Below are 25213 nucleotides of genomic sequence, written 5' to 3'. Positions count from 1 at the left end.
TTCAAAATTCTTCCATACTTAATACTCTAAGATGTTATGATTAGCAATGATGTCAATCTAAAAACCATAGCTTATGCAAACAGTATTCCTTATTAAGCTACTAATAACATCTTAGAGTACTGGAAGAATTTACAAATCTTAATTTACATGTCACTATTTATTCCTTTGATTAATTATTGGAATTCTTATAGTTTGGACAATGAAAAGTAACAAAGCCAATTTCACTGTGGTTTATAGTCTCATTTTCAACTTCTTAATGCTTCAGTATTTGTATGACAAACACTGAAGGTGCATCATTAATGTTTAAAACAGGTCAGGAAAAGAATTCAGTCGAAAATTTTAACAAACATGAAATTTTTTTGTCTTTGTAGGAATTTTCAGTGGAAAATTTAGACTTTTTATCAAAAAACAAGGAAAGGAGACACTTTCCATTAACATTTTTGTTTACTCAGAAAACCCGTCAAAAATTTTGATGGAAAATTTTCAACCAGTCCTAGTGTATAAAAAAACTTTCTAGTGGTATTTTTTTTTAAATCATGAAAACATATGGATTGATTTTAAGCACCATGCAGTTATTACAATTATCTTCTTTATTTTCACTTTCAAAGAAAAAATTCCATCAAAGTCTTAACAGTTGCACGATATCTGTCAATAAAGAGCAGAGCACCTTGTCTTTCCTTGTCTAATTATGGGCCAGATTCTGCCACCCTCATCTTGAATAGTACTCCATATGAATAAGGGTGACACAATTTAGTCTTGTGAAATTGGGGGTCTATCTGAGAAGACTCAGTAGAGTACACAGGCAAGTAAAATGATGATTCCCAGAACTACTTCCCCTCTGACCTAGCCATTCAGTGTCTATCTCCAGGTGCCATTTGACACTTTTTCCTTAATGTCTCATAATGTCCCATCACCAGCTCACTCTTAACATGAGTGAGCTGGTCAAATCAAACATTTCATCTTTCTTCACAGACTTTTCCCCCTCTCTCTCTTTTCTATCACTCCTGGCAATTCCATTAGTCATCTTGTCCCATAGGTTCACACAAGTAATTTTAATTCCTCTCTGTCCTTCTTTCCCCACAGTGATGCTGCCACAAAATCCTGCTGGTTCTTCCCCTACAATATCCCCAGTCTGCCCTCTGCTTTCCATTCTCACTACAAAAAACTCTTGGTCAGGGCCTGATTATCTCATCTTAACAACTGTAATCTCTTTTTGTCTCTTATATTCTTAACCTCTCCCCAATCTTAACTATCCAAAATGCTGCCACCAAAAAATATACTTTAGAAGAACTGGATATGTTCCATGTCTGATTTCAAAAAAAGAGAAATATAACTTCAGCCCCAATAAGAACAGGAGAGGAAGTATCAAGGTCCAGAGGCCAGTCAATAACATGGAACTCTGAGGTAGAGCTGGTCTGGAATTTTCCAGTGAAATAGGTTTGGAAAATGCTGATTTGTTGTACCCAAAGTGTTTCATAGCAATGTATGGGGTTCAATGAACTGACTAACCACCTGCCTGGGTTCCTGACAGCTCAGCTCAGAGGGAGTCCCACCATGGAGACTGTCCTGGATCCCAGAGATTCCAGGCTCCTGGTCTCAATGGCTCTCTGTGCTGTTGATTCCTCAGGCTGCAGGAATTGGGAAGCCCAGGGAGCTAGCTGGCCTAGGAGTCTAGCCCTGGGGTTCCTGGCCCTAGACAGTCTGCATGATGTGGCTGCCCAAAGACACAGACCCTTGAATATCTGACAGCTATGGACTGAAACTGTGGACATTATTCTTGTCACTTTCAATTCCACCCATCACTGAAAAGCAGCTGTGAAAATGACAAGAATCATGACAATCTCAGTGAGCAGTTGCCAGAGTCCTGCGGGAAATATTTTTGGAAATACCATGTGTTGGCATTTCCAGAACAATGATTTTACAGAATTCCCCTTTCCCCTGCTAAACAGAAATCCCAAATTTCCATCAGCTCTATTTTGGAAACCTGGCTCAGAATCAGACTCATCAATCAGCACATGCAGAGATATGTTATTTTAGATAAATGGAACCCTTTGGCTTAGAAATGAAACAATATATTATACATTTAATGTGAGCCACATACCCTGTGTAGGTTTTCTCTTCTCTCCTCAGAGTCTGGTATGCCCCTGAGACTCTGAGGAATGTACCAGAAACATACATTTGTGTGTTCAGGCTGCAAAAAAAACCCGCAAACACGTAAGTGAATAAACATAAGAAGAAAATCTCCACACCAATCTCCTGAAGGACAATAAATTATTATTGACTATTTTATTACAGAAGTGGAGTCCACACATTTTATTAAGGCTGCTAGTTCTATATATTAAGAAACAATAAATTCTGTGTAATATTGCTACTTCAGTGTACTTGCAGCCGCCATCTTGGATTCACTATGCCTTGTCCCTTTCACAGTATTCCAGAGTGCTGATGAAGTACAAACATTGTTCAACACTTATGTAATTTTAAGAGGCTGTTCCTTCCAAGATTTCAGTGCCAGACAGCCCCAAGTAGTATTCAGTGACATCCTACACAGATAGGTCTGTCTTTTGGTAACTGATTTTCCTCCTCTTAGTAAGTGAAGAGGCAAAGTGTGCATCAACCAAGACTTTATACAGAGGCACCAGCAGCAGAGGAGGTAGCAGCTTTCAGAGAACCAGGAGTGACAACCTCTGCAGTGTCAGCATGAATAGGCTGTATTAAGGCCATCTTCATACCCTAATCTGAGAAGCCAAACCAGTTCCTCTGCACTACATTCTTATGGGAATCTGGCTTTTTGCTGATAAATAAAGTATTCAGCTTGTGGTCCAATACAGTCCTTCAAGTTGAAAAGAAAAGAAAAGGAAAGAAAAGAAAAGAAAAGAAAAGAAACGAGGGGAGGAATCCCTATGTTCATAATTGAAATCCATACAGATGTTCAGTGTGTGTCTGGCTAAAAGTCTGCCCAGATGTCAGTGGCCATGTTGTTCTTTTTCATACGTAACTATGAGCTCTTGAGAAACCTACAGAAATTTCAAGATTGTTCCAAGAAATTTATACAAACTTGGTTTCCAGATGTCAGGTTACATGAAAAATATTTTTGGTCTATGTAATGACTTACCTCTCCATCAAAAACCATCTCAAATTCTTCCCTGTTTTTAATTTTAGTATAGAGGTATTCTGACAATTCCAGACATTTGTTGATCTGATTTTCAAATCCTGCTGTACCCTATTTTAAAAAGAAAATATTTTATTAGTTAAAAAAGTTTCCCCTCTTTTCTTGTACCATCTGGCCATCTCTAGTCATTAGGTTTGGACAGAAAATAAAATATGTAACAGGAGTATCATATTGCAAGTTAAAGGATGACCACAAAAATAAATAATACTTTTAGTGCAACTTATTTTGTAAATAGTGAAATTCACATAGTTAAATGTGACCTACAAAAGAATTACTATTTTATTTGTGCACTATTTTGTTTTTAAAAGAACTTTATTTATGGTGATAAATAAAAACAAATAAATGAATGAATAAAGGTCTTTTTAAATTTTTAAAGAAGATTAATTTTTCAGGGTTTTTTTGCCTTCAAAATATCAGGAATATAAAATCTTGGTTCCTCTGTTTTTGCTGGAGGACTAGAGAATTGGGGACAGTTTTAAATCTTTTCTCCCGGCTGTTTGTCAGGAATTTGCATTAAGAAAAGCAAGCTAGAAAGCAAATAAAGAGTTTTAAATAGTTTGACTGAAAATCCCTTTCCCTACTCCGTTGCTCAATTTTTCAGCTGGTCTTTTGTAATGTCATAATCCCACCCATTCTCCAGTCCTCCAAACAAACAAATAAAAACAACCCTGGAAAAATAAAGCTTTAAAAAAATCCAGACCACCTTTGTGTTCATTGAAAAGGTAAATAAGGGCATGTACACATTTTTTTCCCCCCTCTTGCAGGTCACCTCTCAGCACCGGTAACGCCCTTAATGCCACCCTCATTATGCATTTGTGGTGCAGGTTCTCTATTCTGGGATAAAATTCACACTGAAAGAATATTTGCAAGATGATTCAAGGGCTTAGATAAATATCACATTAAACCCACTGTCTAATTTGGACGCAAATTTGTGCTCATTTTTGGCAGCTGTTAATGCTGGAAGAAAAACCTCCACAGCTTCCAATGTCTCATTTTCCCAAAAAATGACCCAAAGGCAGTTGTTGCAATATAACATCCAATTTACTAGAAGTGGGTCCAACCCAAAACCTCAGAGCTGAAAGCTTTGAGAAAGTCTGCCTCTATTAAAGACCCAGACCAAAATGCTGACTCTGAGTGCCTCAATTTTTGCAGAAATTTGAATTTCTTCAGTTGAATTTTGTGGTGTGGTCTGGGGTCTACAATTTGTTTTAATAAAGAATCACAAACATCCTACTCCACTTCTGAAGTGCAAAGATGGCCGTATCACATTATTGCTTAGATGTAAGCTTGTTGGGGCTGAAGACTTTTTATGTTCTTGTACAGCACATACTACATTGGGTTTCTGTTCCATGACTGGAACTCCTAGGCACTAAAAAATGCAAATAATAAATAGCAATAATATTAAACACAACAGTCTTCCTCCTATTCTCCCTCTCTGCACCATTGACTGGCAGTCAAATTCTTCACACACCACACTGGTGCTCTAGCCTCTCTTTGATAAGCAGGGGAGGATTTTGCACTTCACACCTGTTCTATATTCATGCTTTGATTTTGGCTAAATGGCTCTCAACCATAGGTGTCCGGTGAACTGGAGGCTGGGAGGGCTAGCCCCCGACCCCTCCCCTTCTGCCCAAGGTCCTGCCCCTCCCCCCTCTCCTCATGTGCCCCTCCCCTGCAGGATCTCAGAGCATCCCCATCGCAGCCCCTGGCCCCAGCCCTGGCCAACCAAGTGCCCCCAGTCCTAGAGGGCCCAGCGGTACAGCAGCAGTGCCTCCAGCCCTGGAATGCCAGGCGGCATGGTCCCAGTGCCCCTGCCCCAGAACACCGGGCAGCCAGGAGGTGTGGTTCAAGCGCCAGGTGGGCAGCGCAGCCCTGGCCCCAGTGCCAGCTGCCCAAGCCCTAGTGGCAGGCCGTTCCATCCCAGCCCCAGCCAGCATGGGCCATGGAAGAGCGCCAGAAACTGCAGGAGCGGGTCTGGAGGCATAGCCTGGGTGAAGCCATGCCAGGCTGTTTGGGGACACACAGTCTCCCCTGGCCTATGATACCTGCTTGCCCATGCTCTCAGCCACAAAAGAGAATGTTTGTAGTGAGGTTAGCTGCCAAGAGAGGGCCACAGAGTGGACAGTATGGAAATGCATCCGATGAAGTGAGCTGTAACTCACAAAAGCTTATGCTCAAATAAATTTGTTAGTCTCTAAGGTGCCACAAGTACTCCTTTTCTTTTAGTGTGGACAGAGTGACTGCTGATTCTGTTGAAGAAAGCCAAAGGCAATAAAACACATGCTAGACTGATTTTTAGAAGGCCAACTGATCTATGGGTGACTCAGGGTTGAGAGTGTTCTGTAGTCGGTAAATGGTGATTAGTACTATACATATAATATTTTCAATATATATAATATGGGTCACAGTCCAATTTTAATGAATCGTAGGTGGATTTATGCCCTGGGCCTGCAGCCCCAAAAGGGTTTGATTTGGAGAAAGAACTGGTATTCAGTGTATTCAGAACGGCCACCAAATCTGTGTTGGATACCACAGTAATTGGAAAAATGAACACAAAAAAAATTTAGGATGTTCCAATAATTCTTCATGCTTTTGCAAATCTGAATGTTAATATTTTGTTCAGTTGTATTTCCTTTGCTGCAGTATTTTTAAAGACACTCTGATGACTCAGAGAAAACTTTGAAAAAATATTTTGTTTAAAAAACAAAAATAGAGAAGCATACTTGTTATTTGATTTCCCATTTTTTAATATTAAAGAAATTTATAGTAAAAATGAGCTTTTATTCATCAGAGGTTATGTGCTGCTTAATCCTCCTCTGAAGTCAAAATTCTCTTTATATGACTATAAAGTGTGCCATAGCAATAATTATGATTTCATAAAGGATTAGATTGTGGCCACCTTATCAACTGAATCACGCATTTGGGTAATTTTGCCTGACTGAGCGCTACAGGAATAGCCACAGAGTATTACAATTTCATGTAGAGAAGTAGAGAGCAAGAAAGTAGTAGTATTAACAGGAAGAAATGTGTTTACCTGAAAATTTGGGCCCCGATCCCACAAACACTTATGCGTGTGCTCAACATTAGTCTCATGAGAAGCCACATTGACTTCAGTGCTATTAATGTTAAGCATGAGCCTAAGTGTTTGCTGTCTCAGGGCCTTGGGAACCAATCCTGCTGTCCTTTGTCAGGCAAAGCTCTTCATAGAACCAAACTTTGTTTTCTAAGTTTTCCATAAAGTCCAAACAACTCTTCTAAAGAAACAATATAGGTATTTTCTCTATTATATACACACAAATTAAATATATTTATATATTAAATATATTTCTGAGTCATTTTAATTGGACATTTATTGTTTACCTTAGCTTTCCACATCAACCAGAATTTGAAAATGTCCACATGACGACCACATTGTATTGCTTTATCTCCAGTGTCATAGGATATATCATATTGTTTATCTTGCTGGAACAGATATCCGGCACACATCTGATTGCAACCCTGAAGTAGACCCTATTATGAAAAAGCGAATATGTATAACACATATGTAAATATAACCATTGAATATACATATATTGTAGAAAAATTGTTCTTTTAGGGGCCAAATTTTCAGATACTGACCTGATTTTGAGGGCACAAGCTGTAGACACAATTTTGTGCTCTCAAGCTGATCATTCAGATGTCTAAGTTCCTGATTATTCAAGCGGGAAGTTGCATGCATATCACACTGAGACACTACATGCATATCACACTGACATAAAAATAAGTTTTAACAATACTTAAAAAAAAATTACTGAAAATGCCAGGCTAAATGCATTTGAATTCCAAACAAATGTTTCCTGCCTTATACTCCTGGATTCTAGAATATGAGACTACTGTTTCTTAGAAAATAAGACTTTTCAGAGAATCGTAAAATACTAAAGTTGGAAGAGACCTCAGGAGGTCATCTAGTCCAATCCCCTGCTCAAAGCAGGACCAACACCCACTAAATCATCCCAGCCAGGGCTTTGTCAAGCTAGGCCTTAAAAACTCTAAGGATAGAGATTTCACTACCTCCCTAAGTAACCCATTCTAGTGCTTCACTACCCTCCTAATGAAATAGTGTTTCCTAATATCCAACCTAGACCACCCACACTGCAACTTGGACAACATTGTACCTTGTTTGGTCATCTGCCACCACTGAGAACAGCCGAGTTCCATCCTCTTTGGAACTCCCCTTCAGGTATTTGAAGACTGCTATCAAATCTCCCCTCACCCTTCTCTTCTGTAGACTAAATAACCCCAGTTCCCTCAGCCTCTCTCATCGTAAATCATGTGCCCCAGTCCCCTAATCATTTTTGTTGCCCTCCGCTGGACTCCCTCCAATTTGTCCACATCCCTTCTTTAGTAGGGGGACCAAAACTGGACAGAATACTCCAGGTGTGGCCTCACCAGTTCCGAGTAGAGGGGAATAATCGCTTCCCTTGATCTGCTGGCAATGCTCCTATTAATACAGTCCATCATGTCATTGGCCTTCTTGGCAACAAGGGCACCCTGCTGACTCACATCCAGCTTCTTATCCACTGTAATCCCCAGGTTCTTTTCTGCAGAACTGCTGCTTAGCCAGTCGGTTTCCAGCCTGTAGCAGTGCATGGGATTCTTCCTTCGTAAGTGCAGGACTCTGCACTTGTCCTTGTTGAACCTTATCAGATTTCTTTTGGCCCAATCCTCCAATTTGTCTAGGTCACGCTGGACCTTATCTCTATCTACCTCTCCCCACACAGCTTAGTGTCATCTGCGAACTTGCTGAGGTGCAATTAATCGCATAATTCAGATAATTAGTGAGAGTTAATTGGTTGAGAGTTAATTTTTCATTGTCATTTTCTTTGTTATTATATGTTTATACTGAACTGTGAGACTGAGTAAGCTTGTTCTGGTGCATAAATTAACTTAAAGCATGGAGGAAGGCTTCAACTCCATTTAGGGCCCAACTCTGGTACTACTATACATCAGTGATTAGTATGAGCATAACTGGGTCCATACTAGACACATGCTGCTTTTACTATGAAAAGAAAAAGAACTGTTCCACTTCTTAACTAGCTCGATTAGTAATACTTTTACTAATAGTAGTAATATTTTTCCTTGAGTGCATATGATCTACACAGAAATATAAAGAGAATCCAAAGTTCTCATGCTCTGAGTTATCATATGAAGAATGTATACTATACTTTCATCTTTAGATCTCAAAGCACTTTACAAAGGAAGGCAATTATCCCCATTTTATGTTGAGGAAACTGAGGCACCGAATGATGATGTGATTTGTCCAAGGTCACCCAGCAGGTCATGGCATGACTAGAACTGAGGCCTTCCAAGTTCCACTCTTGTGATCTATGCAGTAGACCAGTGTTTCTTAACCTTTTGATGCCAGGGACCAGCTTGCTGCCTTCCTAAACTGTGTCAGTGAGCTCTCAGGGACCAGTGCCAGTCCACGGGACCGGTCGTTGAGAAAAGTTGCATTAGAGACTAGACCACACTGTCTCTCTAAGTAACCATTTCCAAGAGTGGTAGTTAGACAAGTTAATGGAAATTAGAAAGATTAAAATGTCCTGCTCATAGATGATAATATTCACATATTGAAAGAGAAGTATTTGGATTCTAATCCTGCTCCCATTGATGACAAAGGCAAAACTCTGAGGATCCTAAAATTGCTTCTGGAGTAGAACTGAAAGTAATGTGGCTACTTTCCAGCAAGATTTTAAACTCTTAAGCCACTTGTGCAATGCAAAAAGTTTGCTGTTTATTTTTAAAGCCTAATATTTGTCCAATTATCAAGTCACAGGGTGCATGTACAATGTTTTATAAAAACACAGGGCCAGATCCTCAGCTGGTATACATCAGCATGACTCCATTGACATCACTGAAGCTTTCTGAGGATCTTGCCCTGTAGTGTTTACCAAAAGCTGAAAAAGGAAAAAGTACTTCCCTCCTCCTCCAAATAAAACAAACATAAATCTACCCAACTCTTCCTGTCAGAAAGAAGCCTACAAAGAAACAGACTTTGCAGGATGCCCTAAAAAACTCATGGCTCATTTCACTACTTGTTCTATTGCAAGACTATCAAACAATATAAAACAGACCTTTTCCCGAATCAGAATGGCTGAACATTGTAACAAAACTCCCATCATCTTGTGTGGATTCCATGTGACCGAATTGGCTCTGCAAAAGAATTATGCCCTCAGAGTAGATATGGAAAACAAAGATAAAACTTACACCAGTGTAAAGCCAGTGTAAGTGACAACAGAATGGTCATAAACAGGTTAGCTGTTTTGCCTAATTGATGCAACTATGGAGGGTATCAGTGTCTTTGATGTCACCTTTCCCAGATGTACTGCCTAGGAAAGCAGTTCTTCCAGGATTGATATTACTGTGTCAGACAATAGTGATTACTTGATATTGTAATTAATGTCAACTAATTAGTGTCAAACTATGCTGATTACTTGATATTGTAACTTTATTCCCAGAAGAATCACCTTCTGGAGACAGCACTAACAGGAATAACAAAAACAGCATGACAACTTCGATTAGTTCAAAGTATCTGCAGGTAGGCAGGGAATTAAGGAGACATTCTCACACACCAGGTATCTATAGTTCTTTGCTAAATGGCTGGTGCTGTTATAGTCCTCCAGTAGGAAAAAGAAAGAAAAGAAGCTGCTAATTCTTACCCACTTTTCCAGCTAAAGCTCTAAGGGATCTTTTTCTTGTTATTTTGTCAGACATATAGGTTGTTAAGAGGCTATAAAACTCTTTACAGTGCATGCCAAACATATAATGTATAAACTTTTTAGGCTGAAGAATCAATGAATATGTAAGATCAGTTAATTTACTTGCCAAGCAGGTGAGATGTCCTGTGTTTTAAACACACTGTCCTAGATAAAAAGAAAAGGAGTACTTGTGGCACCTTAGAGACTAACAAATTTATGAGAGCATAAGCTTTCGTGAGCTACAGCTCACTTCATCGGATGCATTTAGTTTTTTTTTTCCACCAAATGCATCCGATGAAGTGAGCTGTAGCTCACGAAAGCTTATGCTCTAATAAATTTGTTAGTCTCTAAGGTGCCACAAGTACTCCTTTTCTTTTTGCGAATACAGACTAACACGGCTGCTACTCTGAAACCTGTCCTAGATAGTTTCATAGTGTTGCTAGAAGAAATGTCCCAACATTTTGCTGCTACTGCCCTCTCCATTCCATCTTATTAACTACTGAATATCCCCTTGTGTAACTATGTATTTTAGATTCTTTAAAGAAGGAAAGTATATAGTATGGGTGAGATTTTTCATGGTGTTTGCCTGGATGCACACAGGGTGGGGAAGGACAATTCAAAGAGTTGTTCTCTTTCCTTGCATCCCCCTCTCAAGAGCCAGAAATAATCATAGTCCCTGCATTCTGGGGAGCAAAGTGACTGGTCCACCCTAGTGGCCATAAATGAAGCAGCTGTGCCCTCTGCTACCAGAGCTATCTCAGGGATGGAGAACAAAGCACATCCACCAAAGGAATAGCGCAGCATGTGTGGTCACCCTGAACCTTTGGGAACTCATAGTCCCTCCAGGAATGCCTCTTTGGGTAATGCAGTCCGATACAGGCCCCGTATGCACACAGCACAATCTGGACTCTCTACATAGAAACCAGACTGTGTGGGATGTGATTTTTTCCAAAATAGTTCAATGGCAGAAGAAACATTTAGGAAGTAGAATTTATTTGTTATATTTTCAAATGGTGAGATATGGTCTCAATCTGTGTTACTGAATCTTATCTTTATTTTTCAAAAGCATGAGAGAATTTTAAGTACTTTTTTCAGGACATGTTAAAAACTAAAAAAGGGGGATATTAGGAGGGTTTTAACATAAGGGCACCATTCACTGCCTTGCACAATAAAAGGGCATGCCATGATAGCTCATTCAGGCCCTACCTCCATGGCAGAAGGCCATTCAGAGCGTGTACACATTTTTTGGTATACCAACTCTGGCTAGAGTGCTAATAGATCCCAGCTGGGGCCTGTGGCAATCAGTTATGCAGCATGTGTCTCTACCAGTGACTGCAGATCAATGTGGTTTATTATGGTGAGAAAAATCAAAACAACCACTGGGACCTGCTGTTTTCAGTCACTGCTTAGAGTGGGAATTTAATAATTAGCCTTAGCTGCCCTCAGGTCAGCATCAGTGTGCCGATTCTGTCCTGATTTACCAATGGGTTGAATAGGGTATAAGGGCAGAATTTGGCACTATGGCTCCTCAGTGGACCTACAGCCGTAATAAGAGTGGCTGGCCAACTGGATTGGCCAGTGGTTAGAGGTGGGTTTGTGTGGCTCAGTTGCTTTGTGGTTTCCCTGCCAGGTGCTTCATACTGCTTTCTTGATCTTTGCACTAGGAGGGTCCACATTATTTTCCCACCCACCAACCTCATTCTTTGTCCTATTTTTGCTGGTTACTTGTTATATATGCTAAATTTCCCACCAGTGGGAAATTTTGGCTTTTACAAGAAAGCACTTATGTTTCACTGTTTCCTTTTATCGTGCTACATTATATCTACCTTTGTATCCTGGGAATTAGAAATGAATGGCTCCAGGGTATGGAAGGAATTTTGTGCTAGGCTTTTCCATGCTAATTTGTCTGGTCATGGGTAGATTTTACCTCAAATGCCTTTTTGCTTTCCTTGGAGATTCAGATATCTTGCACATATTAATGGTGCACCTTGTATGGTTTCTGGGTATGCAGCAGTTTTCTGATTTACATGCATATGGATAGTTCTTGCTGATACAGCAATATCCAGTGAGGGCAGGTGAGTCAAGAGACAGACCCTCACGTAGGTTAAGGCCTTGCCATCATTGGATGAGAGCCACACCTGTGGAAAAGTCTTCTCATCATACTAGACTGGACCACTGTTGAGGTATGGATAAGCTTGGAAATACAGATGGGGTCTGTCCTGTGACACAGGCTGTGGACCAAGACAGTGCCCTGGTGATGCAGGTTACCGGCACATGAATCTGGGTCAAGTTCAGCAAGAACTTGCTGCCTGTTTTAAATTTGGTTGATTTGAATCAAGGTTATTCAATAAAGGTCAGGTCCTTGCCTCAGTGAACATCCAGATGAAAGGGGCTGTGTAATAGGGAATGCCATAAAGGCCCATGGAGGTAAGGTATATTTCCCATAGACCATTCTCTGGACACTACAGTAGCCTTAGGCTTTCAGTAGCCCTCACAGCACCTGTGTCCCTGCTGTAAAGAAGGAATAGCTTTTGGGACAGTGTATTTATGGAACCACTAGTCACACCTCCAAAGTCCCCTGCACATTGAGATGCAGTGACTCTATGATGCTGTGCCTGTACTGCAGGAAGACCCCTATATGAGCTCCACAAATCTTTCTGCTCTTGCGTAATGGAATGGTACCAGCTCTGCTGCCGTCATTGCCCTTTTCAGCCATGGAGAGCGAAGGTCTGCCCCCAAAAGCTGCTGCCAGTATGACCCCACCATGTGTTCCTCTACTTCAGGGATGGGCAAACTACGGCCTGCAGGCCACATCTGGCCCTCCAGCTGATTTAATCCAGCCCTTGAGCTCCCACTGGGGAACAGGGTCTGGGGCTTGCTCCAGCCAGAAACGGGGTCAGAGGCCACTCCGCATGCGTGTGCCCTGGCTCCTGGTAGCAGCAGCATGTCCGCCCTCTGGCTTCTACATTTAGGGGCAGCCAGGAGGCTCTGCACGCTGCCCCTGCCCCAAGCGCCGCCCCCGTAGCTCCCATTGGCCAAGAACTGCGGCCAATGGGAACTGCAGGGGAGGCACCTGCGGACAGAGCAGCGCACAGAGCCTCCTGGTCACGCCTCTGCGTAGGAGCTGGAGAGTGGACATGTCGCTGCTTCCAGGAGCTGCTTGAGGTAAGCGTTGCCTGGATCCTGCGCCCTTGACCCCCTCCCATGCCCCAACTCCCTGCCCCAGCCCTGATCCCCTCCTGTCCTCCAAACCCCTCAGTCCCAGCCCGGTGCACCCTCTTGCACCCCAAGCCCCTCATCCCTAGCCCTACTCCAGAGCCTGCATGCTCAATTGGAGCCCTCACCCCCACACACCCCAAATTCCTGCCCCAGCCCAGAGCCCCCTCCTGAACCCTGAACTCCTCCCACCCCAGAGCTCACACCCCCAGCTGGAGCACTCACTGCCCCCCGTGCCCCAATCCCCTGCCCCAGCCCTGATCCCCCTCCTGCCCTCTGAACCCCTTGGTCCCAGGTTGGAGCACCCTCCTACACCCTAGATCCCTCGTCCCCAGCCCCACCCCAGAGCCCGCACCTCCAGTAGGACCGCTCCCCCCCATACCGCAACCCCAGCCAGGAACCCCCTCCCACACCCTGAACTCCTCATTTCTGGCCCCACTGCAGAGCCCACACCCTCAGCCAGAGCCCTCACCCCCTCCTGCACCCAAACCCCAATTTTGTGAGCATTCATGGGCCCCCATACAATTTCCATACCCAGATGTGGACCTTGGGCCAAAAAGTTTGCCCATCCCTGCTCTAGTTGATGTTTATATCATTGGCTCTCATTTAGAGAAGATTCATCTGTAGCTAGAATAAAGGCTCAATATTTACTGGAAGTGATTGCAAAGAGCTTCCAGGTGAAGATTCCCATAACCTTCACCTACTACACACACACACACACACATATATATATATCCCTTCCCAGGATTCCTCTTTTTTTTCCCACCCAAGTTTAGCCTTCTAATCCTTATTCTCAAGGCCCAACCCATCTTAAATCTCATTTCCTACAGGTCAGCCTGTCCTCTCTCTTTTGTTTTCCCATTGTGCCTCCTTTGAAGTTATGCTTTACTTTTGGAACTGTCTCCCCTCCTCCTATTTGTTAAACAATCTCCCTGTCCTCCTTCAGACTTACCTTTCACTTTGCCTTCCATCACTGACCTCCTCTCCAGTGCAGTTTTCAACTTCCTGTTCAACCTTTTATTGTTTCTGTTTAATTTACAGTGCAAGATCCTTGAGGCAGGGACTTTGTCCTTCCATACATTTGTGAAAGACAATGTACAACTGCATAAATAAATAGCAACACCAATAAGCTGTGTGCAGTACCTTTCTATTCCATTCAGTTTATGACGATGCTTCCTGGACATTAACAGTCCACCTCCCCAAGCAGCCTGAAAGTGTTGCAAGAACAGGTAAAAAGTCAGAATTTTTGAAAAGTCTATAATATATTAGTTTACCACGCACCCATCCCTTTAAATCTTCCGACCACTGAACTTCTAATGGAAGTTAAATACGTGGAGGATTCTTAGGATGGGGCTCTATATCTATTTGCAACTCTCTTAAAATCAAAATCACAGGAAAGATGAGCATTGCTCAACAGTAAAGATTTAAATTCAACACCAAACATTTGCAGACTAGAATCCTTTGTCACTAGGATTAGTTTTAGCAGATTGTTCAGTTACTTACATCTACATGGAGCCAGAGGTTATATTTTTCACATATGTCTGCAATCTCCTCTATTGGATCAAAGGCCCCGTACACTGTTGTGCCTGCGGTTGCATTTACATAAAGTGGAACATGTCCCTGCAATATAAATAATATTGATTCAGTGTGAAATCTGATTCATCTCAAAAATCAGACTTAAAAGTGATTTCAGGTGCTTCACCTGTCCCTGTGTCTCCGTGTCAATGTTTGTGGTTTTACTACTCAGTTTTTCCATTTTTAAAAAATGTTTTTGTCTCCATTGTTGCTGCATGAAAGACCCCCACAAACAACCATGAAAACTGATTCCCTGATTGGCGACACAGGGGAAATGGGGAAACTGGTTATACAAAGTGCTGTCAAATGCCCAAAGTAAACAAACAAAGAAAAATTTTGTTTCTGATCTCTTTCAGTTATGGTAAAGTTAGGAGACTTTTGTAACAATATGAAGCAAAAAATAAATAAATGAAAAATAAAAAAGTTCAGACGGAAGTGTGAGTTTAAGTTGACAGTTATTCCTTTGATCTTTCTTGTATACAGTAGAATTTTAAAAGTACAACTGCAAGCTGTATCAAACTGAGATGACTTTGAACTTCATTAAATATAATTTAAAATATACCTATCTACTTGTTACTGGGACAGCATAGCTATAAAAATATATTTAATTTAATATGCAAGCTACAGCTTGTTTAGAATAGGTACTTTTGAATACCAACTTTTGAAGATTCCTCTTTACTGCTTTACAAAACATTAATTTGTTATTGCATTGATTTTTATTTTTAAATATAGGATTTCTCACATGGAAAATTAACATTAATGTTTAAAGGGACCAATCCTATAAACCCACCCTTGAAGTCAATAGGAATTCTAAAGAGTTCATAGGATTAGCGCCCAAAAGGTTCTTACACATTTTGATATAATTTTTCATATTAATAATAATTTTTTTCAATTTTTCTAAAACAGAAAAATAAAAAGGAAAAATCCTACTCATTGTTCACAAAGATATATGTGTGTATCAACCAAAATCTGTAGATTATTTCTTGAACAGTGTAGAAATATAGAGCTATTCAACCAAAATCACCATTGTAGAATAAAATAGGTCTCTGACAGCGTCTAGAATAAATATTAATGTTATTCCTCATCCTCAAAGGGAAAATGTAATAAATTCTTAATCTAAACATTAAAGCACTAAGCTTTAAAATGTGTACCTTTTGCTTAGCTTCCAGAATTTTGGCTTCCAAATCAGCTGGTATTATTTTCCCTCTGTAATTATTGCAGAAACAAAAAGACAAAGAAAATTAGAAGATTGTGCACAAAAGAGTTTCAGCTACACAGAAATAATTTAATGGGATCTTTTCAACAGACCATTAGCAGCTTGACACACTGTACTGAATCAGTCCTTAGGCACAATAAAACAAATTTAACAGATGAACACATTTAATATATCAAGAACTTAACATTCATCCTACCTTTCATTGCATTTTATCAAAATCACATTTTCTGTTCCAAACCCAAGTGCAGCCCCAGCTTTCTTTATTGAGTAATGACTCTGCAGGAAAAACATACACAACCTTAATGGTGGAATAGTCACTTATCTGAATGTGTTAAAAACATTTAGCAATATATATTAAACAACAACAATTAGCAGCGTGTTAAACTCACATGTTCCGAAGTGAAGAGAACCAGTTTAGGAACTGCAGCCATGCCTTTAGTTTTGACTTCAGGGAAATACTTGTAGCGAGCAGCCATTATGCTGTACATATTGGATATAGCCCCTCCTATAAAAGAGCACATAACAAAACATTGAAAATGAGAAAAGCAATCTGATCTTTAATAGAAGAAAGGCATATCAATATCATTTGTGCAATGTAGTGAAAACTTCAGTGAAGTATGAAAGAACAAATTACTGAGATGCATGGTTATCGGTCAGGAAGATCTAAAAGACAGACCTTTTAAGAGTCCATAATAGAAGTCAGAATTTCTTATTTATCTCCCCTTCTGATTGTTAATATTTCTGTAACACGTTCATTAGAGGATCAGTGTTCAATATGTTGCACTTGGGAATGAGGCCCACAACCTTGGTTAACAAGAATAGCAACTTCATACCTAATTCCATGATACTGAAGACTATAACAGACTCTAAAACAGCTTTTCTTAAACATTACCATTAACCAGTGCATTAGGCCAAACTGTTTTGTGTCTTTTTCCTGCATAGGGGACTAGGACCTTAGTGAGTTTGCATTCATGGGTTTTGTGCTTAAGATTTGTCCTCCATCTTCTGAAACAAGAAGGGGATTTGTCCCCCAAAACCCATACATCCCAGGAATCCTGCTAGAAAGTAGGGCAAGCAGCAAAGAGGCCATGCACCTCTGCACTGCTTCCCAGCCCCCTTTGCCACTGACCATTGTCCCTGTGCTCCACTCATGGAGTGGGTTCAGAGCATGGAGGGGGATGATAAGAGAGGTACTTTGGCCTGGGCCAGCATAATCATACTCTCAGATTCTCTTCGGTTTCCGGGGAGATGATGCCATAGAAAGTGGCCAGCCTCCAATCCTTCACCTAGAATCCAAATCTTTATTGATCACCCAAAGAGCTGCACCTATGAATTATGAGGAAGGAGAGGATGATGCGGCAAAGATAGCACACTCCTCTTCTACAACCTCCAGCCCAGATCTGTACCTAAACTTGTGTCAGGATTTTTAGAGGTGTGAGCGGTTAGCCAAGGAGATGTAGTTGCTCAACACCTCTGGAAATTAGGCACCTAAATATGGATTTTGGTACCTAACTTTAGGAGTAAAGTTTGAAAATTTTGGCAAAGTTTCTGAATGGCCCCTGCCATTATATTCATAACTATACTAAAAGATGAAAACTGCATATGAATGTTTTTAACCCTTTATGGGAAGTTTGAAAGAAACAAACGCTTTAGGTGGACCATTATTAGTTGTAAAACTCAGACACTGCATTTTCTATTACAGTACTTACATGAACGTATGCTTTCAGCTATAGGCAATATTTATCTCAACTTGTCAAAAGTGAGACTAAAACCTACCAGGTGAGAATATTCCATCACCATCTTTATTTGACCATCCAATAATCTCTCTCATCTTTCGAAGCGTTATTTGCTCCATGAGGACAAAAACAGGTGCAATTTCATATGTAAACCTGAGTGGATAAAAAAAAATAGATACATAGTTCACATTCCAAAAGGCACATAAATGCTTAATCTTTGATCCTTTGTGAAAATATTTAAGACTCATAAAATTGCCTGTGAATGCAGGACCTAATACTGCAGCTCTTACTCAAGCAAAACTTCCTACAAGGCCAGTGGGAATATTTTGCAAGTAAGGACTGCAGTATTGGGCCCCACGTACGTTTTCTACTGTTTCTGTGTTTATACAATTTACAGTAATTATAACAATATTGACAATCAGTACCAGGCAAAATTAGACTGTAAAATATTTGGTTCACAGAGTGCCAGTTTCACACTTGTAGAATAGCATATTGTCAGAATCGTAGAGTTATGAAAACGTAAGTGTTAGACAGCTTACCACAAAGATAATTAGAAATATTGAACTAGGGCTTAAAAATCTAAATACAATTATTTATGTGAACATAGTTTGCTAATAATCCCCAAGGACAATTTATTTCTACAATGCCATGCAATCAATATCTGTCAAGAGTAATTATAAATGATGATTTTCTAATTACCAATTACAAACAACAAGAGAAAAGGAGTACTTGTGGCACCTTAGAGACTAACAAATTTATTTGAGCATAAGCCTTTGTGGGCTACAGATCACAACAAGAGAGCAGTCAACTGTTTTATCCACCTAATGCAGACCAGAAGCATTGCATAGTCTAGTATGCCATGCATGTCATGGACAAAAATTTGAATCTAGATTGGCTATGCTACTCTGCTAGGTGACCAAGAAAGGCTTATTGTCAAATTACTATCAGTGTAAACAAGCTATGTGAGACAAGGTTTATTTTGAACACTGAAAAAAATGAATTTAGAATGGGGCAGAAAGTAACTAAATGTAAGGGAATTTTCAAAGGGGCCTAAGGGAGTTAGACACTTGAATTTCATGGGATCTGGGCATCTAAATTCCTTAGTCGCCTTTTTAAAACCTAAACAAGGTCCTTAATGATATCCCTCTTCTGTCCTAATACCAAGATGACATTGTTAGGATATCCATTTAAGATGAGATAGGCTTTGTATTTTTGTCTATTCCTAGTTATTTTCAGTTTTGAAGAGTCAAAACAGTACATTTATTTTTCTTTAGATCATAAGAATTGCAACAGGGAATCACTTCTAGTGGTGTTCTGCAAGTTGGGCATTGCCAGCTATGACAGAAATACGGAGTTTATAAATTAAGCTCCACCTGCAGTATATCCAGAAGCAGAGTTATAACATTGTTTTTAAACACTGCAAATCTAGGTCCCAATCTTCCATTCCTTATTTGGAAAAATTCCAACTAAAGTCCATGTGAATCCTCTAGTGTACAGGTCACTGAGGGCCTAATCCAAAGCCAACTGAAGTCAAAGGGATTTTTTTCTGTTGATTTAAATAGCCTTTGGATTGGCCCGGAGTACTTTCAAATGGAACTCCAAATATCTCCTGAAAGAATAAATTGCCTGTACACAGAGTACAGAGGTATTAACAAGGTTTTTGTGTGTGTGTCATATTAAGAGTATTCACAGAGAAAATTTTAAATAAGTCAAAATGAATTAATGAAATTGCTAGGGAAAATATTGCATGAGCCTGCAAAGATTCACAAAGAAATGATGGAAGATTGTGGATGATAAAAAATCATAAGTCCAATACCCAAAGACTAAGGCTAAGATTTGCAAAATCACTTTTAGGATTTGGATGCTCTAGTCTAGTCCCATTTATTTTTATCCTTAAGTGGCTTTGACAATCTCAGCCTAAAAGTATAAAATGTGTGCAGCGATGGAAAAACAACTGTTGTTATGAAATGACCTTCATGTGGATATGACCCTTGGAACTCCTATACTAATATAGTCTTTACAGATATCATTGACAGTGATTGCAAACATGAAAGGGTGGGTTTTTTTAAAAACTACCCAGCAGTAGCTTAATTCTGCTCCCACTAAAGCCAATGGAAGCTTTATCACTGACTATATGGGAGCAGAGTTAGATCAACACTGACCACTTCTGAAAATTCTACCCTAAATGTCTTATGAGTTGTCATTTCAATTATTGATACTACCCTGGTACTCAATTTGTATATCTACATGATGACTCTACTATGATTAACATGGCTTATCATATTCATAAAAACATCAACAAAATATAAAGAAGATCAGATGAAATTCTGATCACTAAAAGCCCATATGGGAAAAAAATATTCTCTGCAATTAATCAAAAGTATTGAGAGGTGTTTAGAGGTGGAAAAGAAAAATGGCAGTAGGAAGATAACTTTGTCTCAAGAGTCCAATGTTACATGCCACATTACATGCTTCTGTAGCAGAACTAGGTTAGAACAATTTTTAGATAAAGGTCATTCATTAACTCTTCTTCAGTGCTGGAAAGCTGCACTAACCAGAGAATCTATTCTCTAGAATTGATCTGTTTGAATCATATAATATTGTATAAACACATCTTTAACAGTATCTGTAATTACTGTGTTCTATTAACCTATTTCATTTTGGTCTTAAATTCTTGAAATATATTGCATTTTTCCATTGCACAGCTGAGGTAAGAGAACAGTCTATGTGATTTGTGTTTGGTAAATCCAACACAAAAATGGGAAGTTGTACGATTTTCATGCTTACAGAAAATTTTCTATATGTATTTAATATGTGTCTCTGTTTAAAGTGCAAATGGTCCAGAAAGGGTACAGAACTTTACCGAGTTAAGCTATTTTAACAGGACAATTTTCTAAGTCAATCTAAGAAAAAAAACCCCTTCATAATAAATAATCACCTTTTTGAAATTAGATAAGTGAATGAAATGGTCTTAATAATTATTTTTAATATATACAGCCACACAGTATGTTGTCATAAGGTAAAACTCTGCTTTGACTTACAGCTTGTGCAACCTAACTGACTTCACTGCGATTGCATGAGCTGATAGTCAAGAAAGAATTTTGCTCACAATAAGTGTCATCTGCTTAATTTACCTGATAACTTTAAAAATAGAGTATGCTTTCTCCCTACACAGTAGTGAAATTTAAGCAATTTTTTTTAGAAAATTAATCACATTTTTAATTTTAAAATGTTGTGTGTCATACTAAACAAATCATTCAACAGTCACATTACAAATTGAGTGTATAATGGGTTTTTTCAATTATTTTTCTTATTTGACTTACTAATACAATTTTTTTGAAAATACGACATTAACTGGGAGTAGTATTATTAAAAAGAACTAGGTGTTTTTAAATTGAGTCTTTTATGTGGTTTTCTTTGTTTCTGGAGTCACTGGATGGGCACATCTGGCAAACTACATACAACAGCTAGTAATCAGCTATACCCAGTGAACCATTATCAATGGATGAAGGAAATGAAAATAATATTAATTTTTAAATTTGCAGGTAAATTTCATTGTGCCACACACATTAGCAACAACAAAGCTACATTTTCGTGCTAGTGGCAGTTTTAGGTGAAATGAACACAGCCATAACACAATATATACACACATCCATTAAAGTCCTGAAATGAAAAGTGGTATTTGTTATCTGATAAATATTTTGACTCCAAGCATGTCACACTTTTTGGAGCATACACAAATCAATACATAATTTAAAACTGCCCAAAGGCTTTTCCCCACCTCTCTGAATGACACTATTTGTTGTAGAAATACAACAATACACCTTGAACTTAATTTTCACTTTCATTACATTTCAATGTAATGAATAATGGAGTGTAATTTATTAAATAAAATCTAGGTCGAAAAGGTTATCTGTCTGATAGTGCCATACTCTGTATTTTAACTAATCTCAGTCAGGATAATTCCTTCATATTATCAAGTTAATTTGGAATATTATGGTTTTTAATCCTTTTGACAGGTTTTCTGAAGCCACTTAAAAGCCACTTATGTGATGACAACTGAATAAAGAGGAAGCTAAGGGCCCAATCCTGCTCTCACTGAGGTCAATGGGAACAGGAGCAGAATCAGGACCATAAATAGTTTATGCTCTAGTGTTCGCATTAGGATAATTGCAAAATTATTAATTGGAAGTCAGATCTTAACAAGAATGGATCCAAATTAGCTAAGAAAGAAAGAAAGAAAGAAAGAAAGAAAGAAAGAAAGACCATCTAAATTATAAGAGTTCTGGTTGTAACACACTGGGATAGATAAACAATAATTTCTCCAAAAGAAGTTCCATCATTTGGTTTTGCATTATCAGAATGACTATAGTTTACTTACACTTTATTTTGGGATATTTGAGTTTGTGTGTGATAGTAGTGCAAGGTTTCCTCTTAAAATCTGTTCAAAGCTATAATTGTTTCCACTAGTTTATTGCAGCACTATATAACATAAGAAAGTGTAGGACACATAATACATTACATGGGACATCTTTATTATAAATGAGTTGGAGAAATCAGTCCTGTATAATCATTAATCACAAAAAAGAAAGAAAACTAGGAGATTGCTTACATGTTAGTATTTGCAGTTGATGTCAGCCATTCACCAGCCAAGCCAATAACATCCAGTCCAGTGGAGAGCTGGTTGAAAAAACGAGGATGACCTGGGAAGATGATTGAAAACAATATAGCACATCACATTCCTTTCATTGTTATCTTTGGGAGTTCATTTTTATTTTTTAGCAGACACCCAAAGCCTGGCTTTATAAGACAAAATGTGTGGCACCAGGTAATACCTTTTCACAAAGTGAAAAGGTTGAATCTGTGGTTTATTCTGTTAGATGCCCCTCGAACTGCTATAATTGAGATGATGATGAAGTGCAGGGGGATAACATATTTCAGCACTAGCGGTCAGCAGACTTGAGTCATATTTGCATTTAAATACAGAAAGGAGAAAAGCTATTCAGAGTGTACCCCTCGGTCTCTTTAGATAAGCAATAGTTAGGGTCGGGAACAGTAGGCACGCGGAGCTGAACAGCCAAGAACTCTGCTCTTCCCTTCTCTTGCATGAGCCTCTGCAATAAGGAAAAGTTTAGCTGGGCCTGATCCTGCTTGCACGGAATGCATGATTCCCACAGACTTCAATGGGACAGATTGGGGCAAGGCCCCTGAAAAGTTTTGAAAGAGAACATTCAGCTAAACTAAAATGAAGGTATTGCTCTAACAGAGTCAGGCAGACCGCTGTATTTTAGCTGGCCTCTCTTTGCAAAGACAGAGTGAGTCCAAATATTAGAACAAGTCTGTTCACTCCCTTAACACTAACAGGTGGTAATCTCTCCCGACCAGAAATCCTGAGCTCCTGAGGAGTACCCGGAACAGATATATAATGCAAAGCTCTCCCACATATTTATCAATTCAACCAAATACATCGGGGAACTATGGTAAGGTTCAATGTTGGACACCAAAAAGGGACATGGGCACCTCGAATTTGGCCCAACATTTAGCTTGAAAACAAACAAACAAACAAACAAAAACCAAACTAAACAACCTCCCCTCCCCTAAAAACAAAAACAAAACAAAAACAAAACAAAACAGTTTTTTACAAAAAGTTGAGTGATAGAAGTATTGCCATAGGATTGTTAAACGTTCTGGTGGAAACAATTTTTAAACAAATAAATATTCCTCTGTAGTGTTTGTATCCCCAACACTCTGCAAAACCTGAAGCTGATGCTGACTATAAACTGACTATCAACTTTCATTGCCCAACCTCAATAATGCATGCATGCATGCATTCATAAAGAAATACATACAACAAACACCATTAATAAGAAAAGGAAAATAAGAACTTTAGAATCATTGCAGTTGTAATAAATGGCCAAATCCTTCTACTACTGAAATCAACTGGCAGAACTGCCAGGATCAGGCGCTACAATGTTTAATGTACTGATTTTCACACCATCCCCATTTTACAGATGGGAACTGAGACAAAGAAAAACAAAATGATTTGCCTAAGATCACACAAAAAGTTTGTGGTGGACCAGGGAATTGAACGCTGCTCCCCCAAATCCTTGGCTAACACCCTAGGCCATCTTTCCTTTTAAGTGATCCTTAATATAGATAAGAAAATTTGCTCTAGAACATTGTTAACATCCCTTTCTTGCAAATAGGATACACTGTGAACAATTGATCCTTGAGGTGCTTTAAAATAATTGATAGAATAAAGTAAAAAAGGCTCCAGAACTCTGTTGTAAATAGCCTGTTGCAGAGCATAAAGATTCCACATGTTTGTGATTCACTGAGTATACAACTGTAAGATTTGTGGGGGATGGGGTGGGGGGGAAGAGGTCTGTCCACTAGTTAACCACATTCCTAAACAATACACAACTTGCTCAACAGCCATTAATTATTATAGCCTAATTAATTATTTTTACTTATACAAAATTAATTGCTCATGTATTTTACACTTTTCCTGCAAACCCCTCTTCAGGGGATTAGATACATGCATGGGATTCGCTACTTCTTTCACTCTGCTGCATATAATGTCTACATTACATGCCCACCAGGATTTTACAGTTGTATATTAACAAGCCACATCTTTTCTAACAACATTAACCCACACAGTTTTTGCAGGGAAGTTTCACATTCTCCAGAAAACCATATGCTAAATGAATGTAAATATTTGTTTCCAGTTACTGCTCTGCTGAATAGTGGTTGGGTAGAGGTTAAATAGCAGTTATATTAAAATGAATTCTCTTTTTATTTTACAAAACAATTATTTTTCTCTTGCTGTCTTGACACAGTTTGAGAAGCTATTTTAATAAATCAGCGGGGTTATCTTCCGCTGATGCTTTCAGCGTGTATCCTTCCCCCCTTATGATGGATTACTTTTAAACAGACTAAATCCCATGGACTTCAACTGGAGTTTGGCCTGAAGAAAGCCTTTACAATTCGGTGCCCGATCCAAGCTCCACTGAAGTTAATTTATTGGAGTATTTCCATTGCCTTTAATGGCTGCTGCTGGATCTGTCACCAAGCCTTAAGTTTCTGATTTTGAAGTCCTTAACCTGCTGCTACTATGAATACAGTCTATTTGATCGTATCTGCGTCTCAAATCTCGGGAACAGTTGTCCTTTAATAACATGAATAAGAAATAGCTGCCAGCATATAGCGCCAATAAAATCCCAGGTAACAAGTAGGAAGAATCAGGAGACAAGTGCTAGCTAAACAGCATAACATAACCCCACTAACAGGACAACAGAGAACACAGACAACCAGGCATGGAATTAGGAAATTCAATTAAACTGCATTAACTGTTGCTTTTGTTGAAAGAACATGCTGGTCACAGGTTAAAAGGGCTTGGGAGTCTGAAATATGCCATCGCTTGTTAAAACAGGCACACGACAAAAACACAGTACTGCTGCTCTTGAAGAATGCAAACAGTGCAGGTTGGGCCGACAAGATTAAAATGTTATTTTCGTGGTTTTTGTTGCTTAGTTCAAATCTATCGGTTTGTACTAGGAAGGAA

General features: G+C 39.2%; 1 protein-coding gene across 1 annotated transcript in view; it reads right to left on the bottom strand.

Moving 5' to 3' along the window:
- GAD1 (glutamate decarboxylase 1) overlaps positions 1–25213 on the bottom strand; it is a 46639-nt gene that overhangs the window by 5288 nt on the left and 16138 nt on the right. The window contains exons 6-16 of the mRNA XM_038422000.2: positions 22262–22352; positions 17690–17802; positions 16303–16418; positions 16110–16189; positions 15849–15903; positions 14626–14742; positions 14266–14330; positions 9283–9361; positions 6530–6679; positions 3113–3220; positions 2102–2191 (exon numbers count right to left, since the gene is read on the bottom strand). Of these exons, the coding sequence (XP_038277928.1) occupies positions 2102–2191; positions 3113–3220; positions 6530–6679; positions 9283–9361; positions 14266–14330; positions 14626–14742; positions 15849–15903; positions 16110–16189; positions 16303–16418; positions 17690–17802; positions 22262–22352 (1064 nt within the window). The remainder of the gene's footprint in view (positions 1–2101; positions 2192–3112; positions 3221–6529; positions 6680–9282; positions 9362–14265; positions 14331–14625; positions 14743–15848; positions 15904–16109; positions 16190–16302; positions 16419–17689; positions 17803–22261; positions 22353–25213) is intronic.

This window comes from Dermochelys coriacea, chromosome 11 (assembly GCF_009764565.3).
Source record: "Dermochelys coriacea isolate rDerCor1 chromosome 11, rDerCor1.pri.v4, whole genome shotgun sequence".
Taxonomy (NCBI): Eukaryota; Metazoa; Chordata; order Testudines; family Dermochelyidae; genus Dermochelys; species Dermochelys coriacea.
The sequence above is the reverse complement of the archived record's forward strand: the minus strand, read 5'-3'. Positions and strand labels throughout refer to the sequence as shown.